The sequence below is a fragment of the Dermacentor andersoni genome, chromosome 4 (assembly GCF_023375885.2).
Source record: "Dermacentor andersoni chromosome 4, qqDerAnde1_hic_scaffold, whole genome shotgun sequence".
NCBI lineage: Eukaryota > Metazoa > Arthropoda > Arachnida > Ixodida > Ixodidae > Dermacentor > Dermacentor andersoni.
Window position 1 is genome coordinate 21,860,847 of NC_092817.1, and position 19,419 is coordinate 21,880,265.

At 45.5% G+C, this 19,419-nt stretch overlaps 1 protein-coding gene across 1 annotated transcript in view; it reads right to left on the reverse strand.

The window, feature by feature from the left end:
- Window positions 1–3,292, reverse strand: part of LOC126536011 (putative fatty acyl-CoA reductase CG5065) — a 97,423-nt gene extending 94,131 nt beyond the window's left edge. The window contains exon 1 of the mRNA XM_050182901.3: window positions 2,706–3,292. Coding sequence (XP_050038858.1) covers window positions 2,706–2,813 — 108 coding nt within the window. The 5' untranslated portion in view covers window positions 2,814–3,292. The remainder of the gene's footprint in view (window positions 1–2,705) is intronic.
- Window positions 3,293–19,419: the final 16,127 nt, after the last annotated feature.

Below are 19,419 nucleotides of genomic sequence, written 5' to 3' on the forward strand. Positions count from 1 at the left end.
AGAAATAGGAACCAAATGTACAAAGCTTCTCGTTCGCAAGTGCTACTTGCCAATGGCAGGCCGCCTTCGCCCAGCATCAGGATTGGGTGGAATTTTCTCTTACGAAAAATTATACCGTAAGAGGATTTTGCGGATACGCATCCAGAATACGTGCCTGAGTAAGCAGACTTTCAGAGCGTTAAAGAAACCATATAATATAGAGAGCTACGGCGACAAAAGAAAGAAAATCACAACTACATCACGCGTAGCAAGCTGCTGAAACTGTTTCGACCACATATTTGGCACTGTTATTGTGTTATGCGCCTATATTCAAAGACATCGGGCATCGCGTATATATTGTCACTGAAGACGATGGCATCGTCTTGCGCGCGTGCTCTAACATCTTGTTCCACGCTTGGTCACTCGAATGAAATATTAAACGTGTTTACCAAACAATAAATGTACAAAAGGGAAGAATATAGAAAAATAATAACAAATCAAGTTTACACATGGCACCAGGGCCTATATAGACTTAAAATAAATTCATAAATAAGGCTGCTCCTTACATGAAACCAAGGAGGCTTGAGAAGACGGGCTTGCTTGTACATATTCTTTAAGTACATCTTCATTCCGTGCCTGCTACAGCGTAACAGCATGTAATATATTTCTTCTTATATTTTGATTTATTAGTGGTTATTTTTGCGCAATCATCATGCCTACTTCGTTAGAGAGAATCTTTGTTTTTCTTGGACTTCAGCGTATTCCTTCTGTCCTTCTTTTTCCTTGGCCGCGGGACACTTCAGTTGTGCTCCGACAGGTGAGGTAGTTATGTCCACGGCCTATCTTCTGCCATTCCTTCTCGTTAAGTAATAAAACAAATATAGCAACAGCCCTGAGGTGCTCGTAAGAGAGAGCACACATACAACTGCCCGTCCTTGCTGTATAGAGATAACATTTCCATTAGCCCCCTCCCCCACCCCTACCTCCCCCCGCTTCAGGCGCGTAGAGGTCATACCATGGACATATACCTCATAACGGCATGCAGTCGAGATAATATTTGTCAGAGACCGCGAAAGTGGTCGCTCGCCTAAAAAGCGTAACGTGCGGACCAGGATAATTGCAGCCTTCTCAAGGACGTCAAAACGTGGAAGAAGGCTTCGAAGATACAGTTTTATCGGTGAGTCTCATAACAGCGGGGACCGCTGTGGCGTTGAGAGACGGGCTTTAAAATCATCGTGAGAAATTCATGTTTCGGGAGGGAAGCCCAGGAAAAGGTAATAGGTAACACCGCTATCGATAATAGCGGTGTTACTCTGAAGGCCTCAGCCATTTGCACTTTACTGGATCGCTTGGTGCAAGTCACTCATGGAGCATGTGTAAACTCGTGCAAAAAAAAAAAATAATAATCCAGAGACCACATACTGCCGATCGCAATCTATGTGTAAGTTAAAAGTTGACTGCGTGAACACCATGTGTTAATCATCGATCTGTATACACACACCATCGGTAGCAAAAAGAGCACGTCTATGTGAAAACTTGAAACCAAACAAGTTCACAGCAGTGGGTTAAGTGCTAGCGCTTTTTTGAAAGGAACGCAGGGACGGAAGTTTCATAAGATCTACGCCTGACAAAGCTTCATAGGTGGCGTGGAACAGAATTTTAGCGATGGTGGTTTCAACAGTGGGTCTTATGCACGTAATGATAGTGACAGATCTACGAAAGGTGGCAGTAGTTGTAGTATGTCTCAAAGCGACGTGCCCAAAAGTTCCGGCTTTATCTTGATGCGCTGCCTAAAGAAGTGAGGCACTGGAGGCTTCAGGCCTCCATTTTGCAATTAAATTCGCGATCGTATTGAGCGCTATATCTGGTCAGCAGCGCCACGTTCGAGACATATAGATATGAACATGATTGCTACAAATGGGGTTTAAGTAGTGTGGAAATTATTAATCACGAAAATATTACTTGTGAATACAGTACCCAGCGATTTGCGCGTAGTGGCTTCCTTTACGGAAACGCAGAACCAAACCATATCAACTATACCTCCAATGGTATCCACAACCTGTGCAGAGCAGACACATCCCTCGTACCCAGCTGTTAAGAACAGTTACGAGCACTCTGTGGCGAAAAGGTGCCGTGACTATGCGACAATCACGTAGAACAGTAAAAGCCATGAGATTGTTCACCGAGCAGAGCCATTTCATTCGTGGACAGAAGTGAGTACATGTTTGGACAGAAGTGACAGGAGTGGACAGAAGTGAGTACAGAAAAAGACATGTTTACTAGCACTGATGCAACACGGAGAAAACCTCGAAACGTGTTTTGCAGTTCATGCACGCTCGTCTTGGGGTCTTGGAATTTCAGCGCCAGTGACCGTCGCTGCCCGTGTGACGCGGCGGTGAACGATCAACGGACGAGCACCACGTTTGCGTTCACCAACCAGACATCGTCATAGCTGTGTGCGGAAGCGTTCCTCATGACAACGCTGGGAGGTCATTTTACAACCGAAACTCGCAAGACATGGACCACGAGCGCGGTGGAAACAGCCGCAGCGCCTAAACGCGAGCGCTTTACTTCAAACGGCCAGCACACAACGCCAGGTGCCATGCGTGCGCATCACCCGTCGTCTTTCAACAGCTGATCACGCGTTGCCCATTTTGCAAACGGACGGTAGCGCCTGCAGGGACGCCCTGCGTGTCCCTTTGCCCCAACGGACACGAGACGCTCACCTTGCCAACGAAGCCTGTGACCCCTGTGATGAGAACGGTGCTGCGGGCGAAGAACCGCGCGAGTCCGGGCTCCAGCGGTCGTCCTGGCGTTTCAGTCATTCCAGTCATTGCGCGCTGCTCTGGTGGTGGACGCTGGAGGCGCCGCTAGGAGTCGCGGTTGTTGTTCGGGGCCCTCGTAGGTCCGCCGGGGACCTCAGCCGCCGGGACTGGGGTGCCCGCCGGGGGGCATGGTGACGAGGGCCCTCGACTGATCAGCGCACTCAGCTGCAAGGGACGCGCTGTGGATGCAGGCACCGCCGTCGGCGCTGCAGCTCACAGAAGAAGAGGAAGACGTGGAGTCAATGGAACGGCCCGCCATGATCGTCGTCTTCCTCACCGCGCGTTTGCCGGCCGAAACGTGTCGTTGTAATGCTTTTATTTATTTTGATTCTCTTCCGGTTATCCATAGCGGGAAAACTGATGCTGTTGTGTATGCTGTTGTGGTGGAGGAGGTGGTGACTTTACATTGGCGTCCTTCTCAAAGCTCCAGGACACCTCGAAAACGCGTTTGGTAACCGCTGTTCCGTTTGTCACAACGGTTTAGACTGTACGGGAGCACCGTGTATTAAGATGTTTTTGCTATGTTTTTATACCAGCTGTTCCAGCTATGACTGTTTCCAAATAATTATTCAACAAGGGAACTCGAGACTCTGGTAGTTTTTCCTGACTGCGGTTCACAGCAGGGACGGACAAAAGGAAAATACTTGACAAATGATTCAGTAGCCTAACTGCAAGAAACCTCACCGGCCGAACCGAGGCTGACTCGGGAACCATTTCGTCGTCATCGTCAAGAGCTCTGTCGGTGTCTCGCGCCGAGTTGGTCACATGCTTTCGTCCCCGGTGGTCTTGTCGTCAGGCTACTATGAGATAAGTTACTGACACACGGCAGCTGCTGCATGCTCACGCCTCTTGCGAGAACAGTGGTTGACATTTTTAACGCTGGAGAAAAATTTCTGGGTCTGCTTCAGTGGAATGGGACCTGCCGTTCACCATCCGCCGAGAGGCACCGTGAAGCACATATATTTTTCGCTGTCACCGTTGAACTGCTGTCTTGAGTTTTAACTTTCGACGACGTCGTAGGCACGCAGGAACCCCAGTGTTCTCACCTCTGAATCCGCCAGTGGCACGGACTTCCACTGGCTCCAGGCTGGCAGCGTACTCCGGCGCTGCCCTGACGAAATCCGCCAGCGGGACACCGGACTGAGGCTTTTGCCCGTCTTACCACCACCAACAGTAAAGTGTTCGTTCTCACTATACTATGCCTTCAGTTTGTACCTCTTATTAAAGCGTATTAAAGCAACTTCAATCCTCTCAATAATTCTGAAGAGTAGACTGATAAGTCTTCATGGACGTCCAAAGTATTCTACTCAGTACTCTGTCGATCAGGAAAGTCTGCTCCAGATATGTCAATTACTCAGAACTGTAAATACCCATCAAGTCCCACCCTTGCTAAGTGCTATGGCATCCCTGTTGATGCATCAACGGGCCAGGAGACTACCTTCACTCAACAGAGCTTTTAATTAGGTGGACAACATTTCTGTAGCGATTATTATTGTGATTTACCATTCTATGAGATCAAGGTTACTTATGGAGCGACGCCAGCATAAAGCCAACGCTTGGTATTTGGCAGAGAAGTTAAATGACAATCATGTGAAATAGTTGGAAATATTCATTCTATTCAATCGGTTTCTTATATTGGTTGTATACTTTTATTAAGGAACACAGCACTCCATGGCTGCATTCACTTATATCGAGGCGCAGCAAGAGTTCGTCGTGCTTGTTGTATGCAAGATCAAATTGGTATCTTCAGTGTCGATCGACAGCTTTTGTAAATTATTCATAGCTTAACGAAAACTTTACTTCGGGAGCACTAAATAAGAAATAAGTAAATCAATCGACCGATAGATCAATCAATCAATCAATCAATCAATCAATCAATCAATCAATCAATCAATCAATCAATCAATCAATCAATCAATCTTTATTACGAGCATAACAGTGGCGATGCATAGAATATTTTGCAGAAGGAGGTCCCAAGGTTACAAATCACTGCCGAGATGTCCTATATTAATACAGAAAAAATTTATTATAGCGAACAAATTATCAAGACTAAAGTCAAGCTGTTATCAGTTACAAGGAGAGCATTGAAAATTTCAGTGGTGGATATAAAAATTATTGTGAAACATAATTTAAATACATCGTAAACGATAATTTTGTTTCCGAAATCCGCGGAATCCATTTTGTTGATATTTGTTGCACTAAAACAAAATATCGTAAAATAAGGTTAACTGTACCGATTGTTGGGAGCAGCGGCTGTTTATATGGGGTATACCGTTCTTCTTTCTATCGAACTGGCCGAAGTTAGAAATAACAATTAAATTATCTATTTTTCACAACTCTCCTAACTCAGTCATAAAAAATAAACGATATCGCAGTTATATTTGTAAATTCCATATGATGGCGCCTCTAAAGGCGACAAAATGGTTGTTCTGCACCGTTCTGAAGAATAAAATAATTTTCTGAATATGTAATTTTTCAAGACGTACCAAAACAATATTGCGACTTAACGTAAGTGCACGAACTAATACGTCCAATTTGCCCGCTTTACCCGATCTAACAGGTAAATTTCACAGAAGAGACAGATAATTACTTTTAGTGCAGACTTTATTGCAGTTTGTGCTTCAACTTTAAATTTACAATTTAGGCTATTTTTGCGTAATTCAATATCTTACAGGAGGTCTGCTTGGAGCATTCGGTATAATTTACCTTTTTCTTTTTTCTGAACAAATTCCGCCCAAGTGGGTCAAGCGGTTATACCTAACGGGAGAAGTTTTGCCTTTCACATGGATACGAACAGAGAAAATGTGAGTTGGCCCCGATCTAAAGATAACTATGCTGGGCTTTGCAGACGAACTTCCCAGTGTTTGGTCCGGTGCTTGTAACTACAGGTGGACTGTCCTGGAAGTGAACAAAGTGAAACATACGGAAATACGTGGTGAAGGAAAAGCCGTGCAATACTGAATAAAATTTTTCGCTAAGAAAGATAGCTCAAATGTGTTGCATCACGCGCACTTTAAGATCCCTTTTAAAAGCCCGCTTAGTTAGGGCGGCTGCTATATGGTCACGAAATATCACACAGCGCCTTCGCATGCATCTTATAATTGCATATTGCACTCAGTACGCCCATATTTGCGTTCGGTGTCATTTTAAATTTGTTTACGTGAATTTTATGCTCCGCAGTTGCACACACTACTGGAGAAAGATGTTAACGAGCCTGTTGAAGAAATGACGCTAGCGATGACGCACGACAGACGTCGGGGCCCTGCGATGCCTGACGTAGGAGCCGGCTGTGTGGCGATACTTCTTAACTTACACTTGAATAAAATGTGCATCAGATTAAGCGCTTTGTTTGTATCCCGTCACGACGGGCAACAGCGTTAGCGTATGTACCGTACGGGTTCTGGAGACATTCTGCCGCGAATTTCACGACGACCGCGCAAAGGCCTTCGCGTGCTGAATACATTAAGCCCACTGCTACTAGATAACAACCCGAAGTCGTAATTGTGTACAGCGAACGATTCCATATGCACGTACCAGATCCATTATGCATGTAACGAAAGGCTCGCCCATCGAACAGGAACTAGCGCATAGTATTTCAATGCGTAAGAAGAATCAGTAAGACTGCTGCTGAAGCATATACACTGGCTTCAGTGCCCGTGAACATACAGGCGTGATGTTCACTCCCACGTACGCGCGAACTGGTGCTCTCTTTTCTTTTCTTCTTTCGCCCTTCAAACGTTGACCTCAATGCATATCTTTTTATCATTTTACCTCTATTTCCTTATTTTCTCCACACACTGTTGTCACCATGTTGTAAATGTGAAGAACCAGACAGTACAGACTTTGAACCAGACATTGTAAGAGCGGTTAGACGGTGGAAAACGGTCGCCGGAAAAAGATGTACATGCTACGTGTGTCAATATTTCTATAAAGCTTTCGTGTTGAATCAAATTAGCTCTTTAGACATTTTTATTCGCTTGTTCGGTGGGCGGCTCGGTTTGACACTAGTCTATATTAACAATCTGAGCCTGTAGAACCTTCATATAAAGCCAACAAGACCTGAAGCCAAGGAAAGAATAGGAGAAATGAATTTCTTTCGTGTAATGCAAGTGTATGTCATTTGTAAGTGAGGGTGAACTCGTCTTCGACTTCATACTCAAAAAGAAAAAGGAAAGAGCTACAGAAATTATGCAGATACCACGCATTGTGCGAGTCGATGTTACGCCAAGCATTTTACAGGTCGCTGGCTGTCCAGCATCTCTGGAGGTAACGCAAATATTTACCAGGTGGACCACCCTGTTTGTGCAAGGCGAGTGATTGTGTGTGCGATGCGAACGTGTCATTGACTACAGCAGCAAGACGACGGCGATAGTATGACGGTGATAGCATGACGACTGATCTATGTTGTACTTTGGCAAATAAACTTCTCAACCTGTTGTGTATATCATAGAGTTTCATACTAACGCCACTAGAGGAAAATCTGGCGCTGCGATCGATCAGTTATCATGCTAATGATGGTCAGTACATGGATTTGTCTAATATTCGTGCTTTTGGCTTCAGACGCTCTTGTGGCTTTCTTAGGCTATGGTTTATCTGCCGTTATAAGCTCAAATTTTGGAGAATTATATTCCTAAACGTAGAAGACAATAAGAAAGCGTGCATGCATAATCGCCGCGAATTATGGTGCACATCACGCAATATTTCGTTGAAGATGATCGGTTTGCAAAGTCACAAAGCCGTTCGAAGCCAGAAGAAAGAAGTTTAGGCAAATCCATCTACAAGTAATCATTCCCATGCTGGCTAAACCGCCATTCTTGCAGTTCCCATAGACGCTAGCGCCAGATTGTCCTTCAGAAACTTTAGTCGAAAATTCTATAGCCTCCGAGATCTGACCCGATCTGGCCATATAGTAGTAATGACGCGGGCGGATCTCCAAAAGTAAGACAATGTCGCACAGCGGCTACTTAGCGTTAGCTGCTACAAGGAAAACACTCGGATACACTGACCGATGCCGAATACGGCGCGGTCTAACACAGCGTCTTAGAGCGCTGACCGACACTATAGGGAAGAATGAGGAAGACAAACACGCTCCCGCTTTTATGTTGAGCCCGGAGGCACTCATCTCCCTTCCTCTAAGGTTCCAATTAAGAATACTCCGGTCTCGTCAAACATGGATGTGAATCGTCAAGAGGGGAGGATCTGTTATAATAAATACGATCGCACAACTCTTTATATGCAATCCGACGCACGCGCAAAACAGCGGCAAGTCTTTGGCCGAATGGAAACTGGGTGCTCGCGCACGTGCTCTTGCTGTGAGACGTGACGCACGCGCCAGCCCTTCCCTCAAGGCGTTGGCACGAGTGAAATATGCGCGTGATATGAAAAAACAAAGTGCCCCAATTGTTGCAGCATCGGGCTGTCGTTCTGCGAGACCATAGTTATCGATACCGCCGTCCGACGCTTCAACTTATTTTTAATTGGAAATACCCGAAACGATGCGACACAAGAACCTACCTACCAGAATGTGGTTGGAATGAGCCAAAAGCAGGCTTCACAAAAAAAAAAAAAGAGATTATAGTAGAAATGAATAAAAAAATTACTGCTATATAAGTAGCAAACCTGAGGTCTAAACCTTTCATGACAAGCGACCACCAATGTCAAACCTCTAGCTCGAATGGGAGCTGTGATATACGAGAATGGTTCAACTCAAAGCAGCGCCTGGCTGCTGACGCACAGCGAGACAAGCTCATACTCGACCATCTCGGTCTAGACGCCGCTAATATCAGCCAGCCTTTCTCGTTTTGATGCGTGAAATTAGGATGAGGAGAAGGTTAAGCAATCTCAAATGTATGCATTTGTATCCGCTTTGAAGCGCCATCCGCGACGGCTTCGAAGCGAAAGCAAAATACGTTTACTGGCCCCATGCAGCAAACGTATTTTGCTTTAGCCGGTGTAATCGGTTACCGAAGTAATCGGAGTAATTCGAAATAACCAGAGAGCCTAACCGATTACTTCGGTTATCACGTTACCGAATTCGAATAACCGGTGAATAAAACAACTGGATAACCGGTTACGCCGCAAAGCCTACTTGGTGTTGGTGCACCAGTTCGGTCTAGCCTTAGAGGGTTCAGTCATGGACGAATCACTTCTAATGACTGATCAAAAACGCTCCGCGTGGTCATGATGGCAATACTGCTCGCTGTCAGCTCGAGCGGACTCTTTTTCATCTAGAATGTAATTCAATTTTGAGCAAACGGTGCCTGTTCCAACAATTTCGTTATTATACATGCGACACTACGTCACATTCAAATATCCTGCTTATGCTACCGCTAATAATATTCTGTTATTATACATGCGACACTACGTTACATTCAAATATCCTGCTTATATGCTACCGCTAATAAGAACTTACTTCGTTGTCTTTCTTTATAAACTATTTATAAACTCTGCGATTGCTGGCAGTCTGTGGTCTGATGATGCAAGCACGTTAAATACTATTGAGCATGTGCAGATGGAAAAAGCTCAAGTTGATTCCGACAATGTGTTTATCACAACGGTCGAACTTTTTCCCCCCTAATCTTTATGCTAACCAATCTCGCGGTGTTTCCAACATTATTTTTTTCCCTTTCGAGGTCTTCTTACACCATACATTAGAAGCAAATGCTGCGAAAGTTCTTTCTAGTCTTCTTCGTTTCCTGGATCGATGAGACAACACATGCTGAGAAGTTTGCTGTGGCAGCTACAATCGACATAAGAAAGCGCGAAAATAAATAATGTATCGGCCACAAGAGGCCAACCAAGTGGAGCGCCGAGGGCGGCGATGGCGCAGTGCGGGCTTCCAGAAAGACAGCGGAGGCAAAGCAGGTAGAATTGAAGCAGACAGGGCGGATGCATAGCAGAGCGGTGGTCACTCGCGGTACCGAGAAAGCCGACTTGCCGTTGCATATTGCATCGGCCCACCTGCGACCTTGCGCTTCAGGTGGGGCATCAAGGAAGCCACAGGAATGGACGGAATACGCACGCGGACTCACTTGGGCATCACCGGTATATACGGGCGCAAAGATAGGAGGAGGCCGGGACAGAGCATAATTGCAGTGCACTTGACGTCGAGCCTTGCGGCGGTACAAAGCTCTCGGGAAGCTCTTATCCTCGTGTCTACTCTATAGGGTTTGCTTGTGCGCGATTGCCTGGACCTGGCTCGTCCTGCGTAGCTGCTCTCTGTTCAAAGCGCAGTGCTGGGACTGTATTCTGCAGTCGTGGCGACAACGCACCGGCGCAAGCTTTTAGTCATCTCTCTCTCTTTCTGTCTTTCTCTCTCTCTCTCTCTCTCTCTCTGCTTGTGCGAACGTGTGCATGTGCGTGCGCGCCTGCGTGTGTGTGCTTCAAACTGCAGTCGCAGTTTATTCATCTTCCTGTTTTTTTTTTTTAACGCTGTTGAGCGAACTTGTTGGAAAACAAGTCTGAGTGATGCCTAATCACCCGCTCTTTCGTGTTGAAACTTGTATGCAATTTTTTCTTCACGAGAAACTTTCGGCACGAGATTCTAAGGAATTAGAGTTACTATATATATATATATATGATGGCGTGTAATGCGTCAGAATAGACATGCTTTCTGCTTAGTCAGGTTTTGCTTTTATGGGGATTCGACGTCGCGATTACGGCCGTAATACCACTATGCGCCGTGCCACGTTGTCAGGTACTAGCACGGAGCTTACAGACTCCGCGAAAGAGTTGTTCGGTATAATCATATAATGCGACACCTGACTAAATCCTGCGAAGAGAGTTTGCATGGGTAAAAGTGATTCGTTAACTCTGCTTCATCTACTTAATGAGCGTGGTAAAAACAGAAGGCATTTCTTGATACTGTTTTCTCTACACACGTGGCAGTTCAATGACGTCGAAACAGACAGTTGTTCTAATCTGTTAGTGGCTGTACCACTAACAAAAAGCGTGAAATGATAGTGTTCCACTAAAATTCTACAAAACATGTCATTCTCTCTAACTTCTAACGATTCGGTGCACGCCTCTCTGACACGACACTAATCCTATCACGGCTCATTCTGAAGCCCCTTCCAGGCGGGTGGCATGGGAAGACAAACACTTAGCGCGGAACCACGAGCTAACTGTTGACGAGCGTTGGAGCTGGAGTAATTAGGGCGCGTCCCGACATTTTCTCGTGATTTACCGCGATTTCAATGTGCCCCAAAGGCTAGCACGCCCCGAAAGCGAAACATTCCTGACAAGGCTGCTGCTGGAAGACCAGTCGGTAAGAAAAAGCTTTGCTCCAGTTCGGATGTTGCTCGCGGAGTTTCCCAACAGAACGCTGCAGGGCACGGGCAACATGCCAGACCGCGAAAGCAATGCAAGCGTCGATACCAATGCAAGTGCGCGCCGCTTATCGTTCGCATCTGCGGGGCAACGTTTTCTGGCGCCACTCGGAACGACTGCGTGTCGTTGGCCGAAAGCCGGCGACGGCCGCGGTTTGGACGACACTTTCGCTTCGCGTTCAGCATTTCGCCGAGGCCTTTGGAGACCCGTGTGTACACCTAACGCGCATAGTTTTGGTTGGGTCGCTGAAGCATTCGGAGCGTTTGCATGCGCGTTTAACAGCGCATCGACGTGGGAGGCGAGGATCGTCGTCCATACGGCGTATGCGTGCGGATGCTCGCACAGTCGGAACAAAAACAGTGCAGGCAGCATCGGACTGTCAGGTTAGGGCGACGAAATAATCAACGCCCTGCAAGCAACTTCTTGCTCATACGAACACACGTGTGGCGAACGCATCTGCGAAAGCTATGTACGCCGCATGTAAACAGTGCTGGGCGTGTGCTTCGATATAGCATTGGCCAGCGTGCAGGAGAATGCACTTTTGCCCACCGCACTCCAATATTGTTTCTGTTTTGTTTGTTTTCCCTCTGCTGATGGCTCATACCCACTGTGGGGGATCGGCCAAGATTCGGATGGAATTAGAAGGACGTTTTTTAGACAGTACTAAACCAATGATGCATGCAACGGATTTACCTTGATCACCTTTCCCCGCTTCATGTAGAATGCGGGTCAAACTTTGTTGGAGTATCCGAATCAGAATCCACTTTATTTCCAACACACTAGTTGGGGGCCCCCAGGCAAAAAGCTGTAGCAGACAGCTTGACGGGACCTGGGAGCCTACAGAGAGTAACAGGCAGTGGATTTCACAAATTCGAACAATTGTAAATACATACAGAAATTAGGAAGAAGAAATTAACTTGTTTGATACAGATGCAGCATACATGATGGACACTATCACAGAATGCATCAACAATGCAGGAAATGTAGCAGCCAGGAGAAAAGAGAAAAAGTTCATTGCTTCATCAGGTAATCACGCACCTCCGATTTAAACGTGCCGAGTGGGGCACTGAAATTAATCTGAGCTTTTAATAGGTTGTATAGTGTCGGTATGCAGTAATCCAGCCTAGATCTACCGTAATTTGCACGTGTACGCGGCACTGGTTACGTATGCTGTAGCCATACGGGGAATGTTCTGTATCGTTTGGGAGTTTATTTTTATACATATAAAGAGATAATTTATAGTCGTATAACTTAGACGCTTTAAACATATTATGTTTAACGAATAGGGGACCAGTGGGTAATAGGCTCGGGTGTCCATTAAAGTTATCAAAGATTCTTAATACCTTCTTTTGGAGCCGCTCCAGTTTGTTATAGTTGGTGGTCGTTGTAGTGTCCCAAACTAATGTGCAATATGAAAGACGTGAGTAAAAATTAGCATAATATATTGCATTCTTTAGTCTAATTGGAATTAATTCCCTCTGTCTGTAGAGGCAACCAACTGCTTGCCTAATTCAATCGTGAGCTTATTAACGTGCATGTTCCAAGACATTGTTTCTTCGAACCAAACCCCCCCAAATTTTTTCAGATGCAACGCGCTGCAGGGCCATTCCTTGAAAGTATAGGGTGAGTTCGAAGTCACTTTGTTTGTTGAGAGGTTTAAAAATAATATATTTAGTTTCTTTAATATTTAAGGTTAATCTGTTTGAGTTCAACCACTGTTCAAGGTTAATTAGGCAATTGTTTATCGTTCTGTTTAGGTGGGCTAAAGTTCGTGCGGAAATGATCGTGCGGAAAAGAAAATATTAGTATCAGCATACGTGACCAGTTTGGGAGAATTAGGCGCATCACATAAGTCATTGATGTAAAGTATAAACAATAAGGGCCCTAGAATCGACCCCTGAGGTACTCCATGTTTTACCACAGTAGTCGGAGATGACAAGCCATCAACTTTCACACACTGTTTTCTATTGTAAAGATAGTTCTTTACGAGATCGTGGGCGACGCCACGTATGCCGTTGTCATGTAGTTTTGACAGCAGAATATTATGATTTACACCATCAAATGCTTTTCTTAAATCAATGAACCATCCCACAGTAAAAAGTCTGTTTTCAATGTTGCTAAGAATTTCATTCTTGATTAGTAATAACGCCATTTCCGTTGATTTCCCTTTCTGGAAGCCGTATTGTAAATCATTCACAACGCGGTATTTAGTGAGAAAATTTTTGAGCCGTGTATGAATGACATTTTCAAAAACTGTGGACAGGATGGGCAGAACAGATATCGGTCGGTAGTTTGCTATATCACTGACGGCTCCACCTTTGTGAAGAGGGGTTATACGTGCCAGTTTAAGGTCAGAGGGAAACATACCAGTCTCTAACATTTGATTAATTATGAATGTCAGCGGTAAGGCTATAATAGACGCCACATGCTCAATAGGGACAGCGCTCAGGCCATCCAACCCGGCGGCGACGTTGTTTCTAATTCTGGAAATGAAATTTGTTACTTCTTGTGCAGTAACCGGAGACAGAATAATTGAATTAGCCAGTTTTGTGCGTGCAAACTGTGGCGTTTTAGTACAATCACTATGTCTATTCGGAGACACGTAGTCGCCAACGTTGGAAAAAAATTCGTTCATTTCTGTTAGGGCGCCTTCATCCGTCTTGCCTTGAGCAAAAGCTGCAATATTAATTGAGCACTGAACCTTATAGTTATTAGACAAATTATTGATTTCCTGTCATAATTTTTTTGGACTGTTGTATATTTTAGCAAACAGGGACTGATAGTAGGAGATCTATGCCTTTTTTAAATCAGCGTTTAATTTATTACGATATGATTTGAATTCCGTGAGCAAGGCAGCATCACGTGATTGAACGAATCTATGGTACATATTGTTTCTGGCTTTTATTCTCTTATACAAGCTGTTTGTAGTCCAAGGTTTGCGTATTCTTTTGCTTCGTTTGGTGTTATGTATCAAAGGAAAGTGTCTTTCATAGCAGGCTATGGTTTTCTCGAGAAAGATAGGGTAGGCCTGATCGGGATCACTTTCGGCGTAAATATTGTCCCATGCTATCAGTTCAGTATCAGAATAAAAATTCTTGAGCGGAGTTAATGTCGCGATAACATGGGTTGTTATTTTTGTGCTTTTTGGGAGCTACCGGTATAAACGTGAAAATCGGGAGAAGATCACTGATATCAAGGGAAAGAACACCTGGTAAGTACTGGTCGCAAGGAAGGCAGGCGATACAGATATCAAGAAGTGCGGCGCAAGTTCCAGTAATACGCGTAGGTAACGTAATCAGATTTGTGCAGGCAAAAGTACGAAGGATGTTTTGAAAATGTTCACTGGATGCGTCACCACTCAGCATATTGATGTTCACATCGCCCGTTACTAAAAAGGATGTGCACATTGAGTGTAGACTAGGCAGCAAAGTTTCCATGAACTCAAAGAATTCGGACTTAAGTCCTAATGGTGGCCTATAAACTGCTGCAATAACAACATTCGTAAGTCTTATTACTAGACACTCTACATTGGCTGTAATACAAGTTAGTTCATCAACAACATCACAAGCAATAGAATTTTTGATGTATAGAGATATACCTCCACCACGATTAGTGGACCGCGTAATTCCGTGATAATTATATCCTGGTATTCTTGGTGGGTTATCGATTGCAGAAAGCCAGAATTCTGTGAACAATATGACATCAAATTTTATCGATAGGCTATAGAAAAATATGCGTAGGCTGTTCATTTTATTTTTAATGCTACGGGCGTTTAAATGGAATGCACTGAAGTAAGTAGACGACGCCTCAGTGTTGAAGTTTTCAATGTCATAGTATTTACATTCTGCCATGGCAGGCCATGACTTTGTTATATACAAAAAACAAATCTTATATCAACGCCAACCTTAAGGTTGCATTTTATGCAGATCTTCTCGGCAGGCAATCTTTAACATGTCGGATGATTCTGATTTCCTTGCGAAGATTTTTCCGCCATGCGTCCAAACAAATTTTCATCCTACTTCTCGTTTTTTTTTTTTTTTTTGCATTTGCGGCTCCCAGTAGCTGCTTGCCCTGCCTTGTTAGGTGCTCATTGACATATATAGGACCAGTTGTCCTAAAGCCAAGTACGGTCGTAGACAGGCGTGCCTTCTTCGCCTTGGCCAGCACAGCATTTCGCTTGTCCCGCCGCACAAAACGTACCACAATGTTCTTTACGCCAGTCTTATTTTTTCCAACTCTGTGGCAAATGTCAGCCTCATCACGTGCCAACGGCTCATCCACGGCTACACAAATATTTTGGACAGTGTCAAAAGGCTCTCCCTCATCAGGCACACCTTTAATTTCAAGGTTGTTCGCCCGCGAGCACTGCTCGAATTCTTCAGTTTTCGTCTGTAGTTGGTTATTTCCAGCAGCAAGTCTTCCGTTGCTGTTTCTTGATTCGGTGGATGGTGGTGCATGGCCGTTCTTAGTTGGTGGAGCGATTTGTCTGGTTAATTCCGATAACGAACGAGACTCTAGCCTATTAAATAGGTGCGGGGTTCCCAGCACCTTACAACCTTCTTAGACGGACAAGCAGCTCCTAGCCGCACGAAACAAAGCAATAACAGGTCTGTGGTGCCCTTAGATGTCCGGGGCCGCAGGCGCGCTACACTGAAGGAAACAGCGTGTCTTTATCCCTGTCTGAAAAGACTGGATAAACCGTGGAACTTCTTTCGTGATTGGGATAGGGGCTTGCAATTGTTTCCCTTGAACGAGGAATTCCCAGTAAGCGCGAGTCATAAGCGCGCGTTGATTACGTCCCTGCCCTTTGTACACACCGCCCGTCGCTACTAACGATTGAATGATTTAGCGAGGTCTTCGGACCGATGTCCGGCGCGGCGTTTCGGTTGCGCCGGTCTGTTGGAAAGATGACCAAACTTGATCATTTAGAGAAAGTAAAGGTCGTTACAATACGTTACAATACAATACAATACAAATAAGACGGAATAAGCATGAAAACATTCAGGCTACCTTTCTTCAGACTACTCAAGCGCAACTTTTTCAGAGGAGTTCAATTAAACGTGGAAAGAAATTATGTCGTAAAATACCGAGCAAGCGCCAATGTTCGAATGAACGTTTGTCGCCATGTTGTCATCTATTCTTTCTTTTTCTTCGTCAAGAACAAAAACAGAAGAAGGTCGCGGAAAGATATCGTAAGCGGAAAAATTATTCGAAGCAGGAATACTCCCTTGAAGAATCCACCCTGGCCGCAGAAAAACGCAATTACTAGAGCTCAGTAAAGTTTCCGCTCACTCACTCGAAGCAGGAAAGCGAATAAAGTAATGGTAAAAAATCACAGCTCCCAGTCGGAATATTTAGCATATAGCGACGAAACATAAATATTCAGCAATATAAAGCTCTCCTTTCTTTCTTTCTTTCTTTCTTTCTTTCTTTCTTTCTATCTTTCTTTCTTTCTTTCTTTCTTTCTTTCTTTCTTTTCAACGGGCTTGGAAGCAATAAGGATGAAGATACACAGCTCCATTGGCGAAATTGATATTTAAAAGACAAAAACACCTGAAACTCCGATATCACGGTAGAGTTTCACAAATGTTCAGTAGTAAGCCCCTCTCCGTTCTTTCTCTCTTTACTCTTTTATTAACGCGCTAACAAATATCTTGACGTTGTTGTCTGAAGAAACACCACGCGAAATCCTTGGAGAATCGGAGAAACTCTCCAGAACAAGGAAGCTTGTTTATTCTGAGAAGCCACGACGGCCCTACAACATTGAAGGCATCCGGCAAGATGACCTCTGGTTGAACTACACGCCAGCCAAGAGGACAAACCAGTTCAAGTGTTTGGCTGTACAGGTGGATGTACAAGGCATTGTGGCAAAAACCGAGAGCAGAGATGGGGAAGCTGGTGTTGATGGTAACGACAAGGACAGATAGAGTTCAGAATGTACGTTCGAAAGAAACGGGCGAGATCGTGAAAATTGGGACAGAGGCTCAAAGAAAACAGATTTACGTGGCTTGGCTACGTAATGACAACAGACAAGACCTACTAAGTAACGATAACAATGAGAACTAATTGTTGTGACAAGAGAGGACGAGGCGGGCTTTCTGAAATGGTGATAAGACCCAGGAAACCAATAAATCAAAGCTATGCATTAAAGCAAGCTGCGGTTTAATAATGGGGGTTAAATAGTAGCAACAGGTCGAAACATCGACTCTGTGGGAATGAGGTTTGTAACAGAAAGAGAACTTCAGTTCAAAAAGAACTATTCGCAGGTATGCGGTGATGCAGCTGTTTACGGAATGTGACAGCATCTCAAATACGAGAAGAAAAAAAGCTTACCTCCGTTGTTCCGGTTCTTCGCGTACAGTAAAATATACATGGGTAGTGTGCCCACTTAATGCATTTTATGAGCCCTGTCGCTCGCTTTTGCACTGGACTCTGCTGCTTGAATGTGGCGAACGCCACAGGGTGGCACACATTATGGAGAAAGTAACACTTTGTTTCGGCAGGATCAGCACACCCGCTTCTTTCGGAACGAGCAGACAAGGGCGCCAGCAAGACGTGGAACAGAAGATGCTGCGCGGGCGTTTCAACGTGTACACCTACACGCATATGTAGATGCGCGCGACCCGATGTGCGCAGTGCGGTTACCCCACGTAAAACCGAAATCCGCCCAAGCCAGAAAAAGAATAGAGTCAGAGGCAGCGAGCCAAATCCCGCATGTATCAGTGGCGACTAGACCATGCAGTGAGCCGTGTGTTAGCGCTAACAGCATCTTTTCCTAAGTACCCGCAGATCTTATTCTAAACTCAGTGCGCAGCGCAGAGGAACGAAGGAGACCACGGAATGAGCACACGGCCGGGACAGACAGCGACGGTAATGAGGTGGGCACAACGGCAATTCTTTTTTCACAAAAGATTTCCGTGCAGTAGAAGAGTCAGTGCTGGAAGAAGAAGGGGGCCGCGGGGAAGCCTAATCCCACGTTCACTCGTTTCTGGTTGTAGCGATGTGCGCCAGCAACGGAGCGGGCGACGCGCAACCGATGTGAACCACTCGTTAGACGCCCCGTTCCTCCGTACCATTCTCTACGAAATTTAATCCCGTTACCCTGTACATTTCTATGCAATCGTGACGCCTGTACTTGCTTTACCGGTGTCCTCAACGTCGTATACCAATTCGTCTACAAAGTTGTAGCAAGATCTCGTCTTTGTTTTTATGTTTGTTTTCTCTTGCCGCACCACTGACTAGCTGGCGAGAACACACTGCCTGAAGGCAGCCTCTCGACGTTTCTCTAAGAATAAATAAATTTCTTGAAGAGCGCGTTACATACTGTTATTTGCTACGACAGCTTCGCTTGAAAGCTGTGTATGACAATTGAATACACCCCTCTCCCCCCAAGCCCCCGTCCCCATATAGCTTAGTGCTCATTTGATCGTCTTTACTGAAAGCTATTACAGCTTTCAACGAAGGTGACCGACGCTTCAGTCCGGACGTGCTCTGTATCTCTAAGGTGTCGTTGTTGGCATAAACCCTACGCGGGTTTATGCCAACAGAAAACTGGGAAGATGCCGATCGTATCGTGGCCTTAACGAGCAGCTCATTAACCTGCCTCGCAGGGCTGTGACTTCTTAATTAAACGTAGAACAGGATCAGCAACAAACAACCTACTGTTCCGTAAGCGGGAACTAATGCGTACTCGTGGCCCTCGACTCTGCCTGCGCCGTGTGAAAAGCCCGAGACGTCCTCCCTGCCACACATTATGCTCCTCATCATTGTCGGTCCATTGCTGACCCTTAATTGCGCGCGCCAAACAGTTTTGAGCGACCCTTAATCTCGGATTCGCGCCGGTCATGAGAAGAGGTTCTATACGTAGAACAGTACGTGCCTTCAATTCAATCTCGTGCACTGCTCGTATTGAGACGACGGCTCATCACGCACGAGACAGGGGCCAGGGAAAGCGAACCAAACACATACATGCAGCAATAGATTGGCGGGAACTGGCGCCGCGATGCACCCGACCACGGTGGATTAAGACGGGCACAACAGGCGTCCGCAGCGCAGACAGCGGTGAGTAAAGTGTTTTGGGAAAGGAGAAAAAGGCTGGCGTCCTTTTCGCGAGGGAACTTCTTCCACCGCCCTGACTCACTCCCGTCTCTTCCGCATCCCTTTGATTGCCACTACTCGCGAAGGCACGTGGGACGGCGCGTGACGTCAGGCTAACCGGCTCCTCCCCATTGGCAGAGAGCCCGGCGAAGGGCCGGCGGCTCCGCGGTTAAAAACTCCGAGGCCCGCG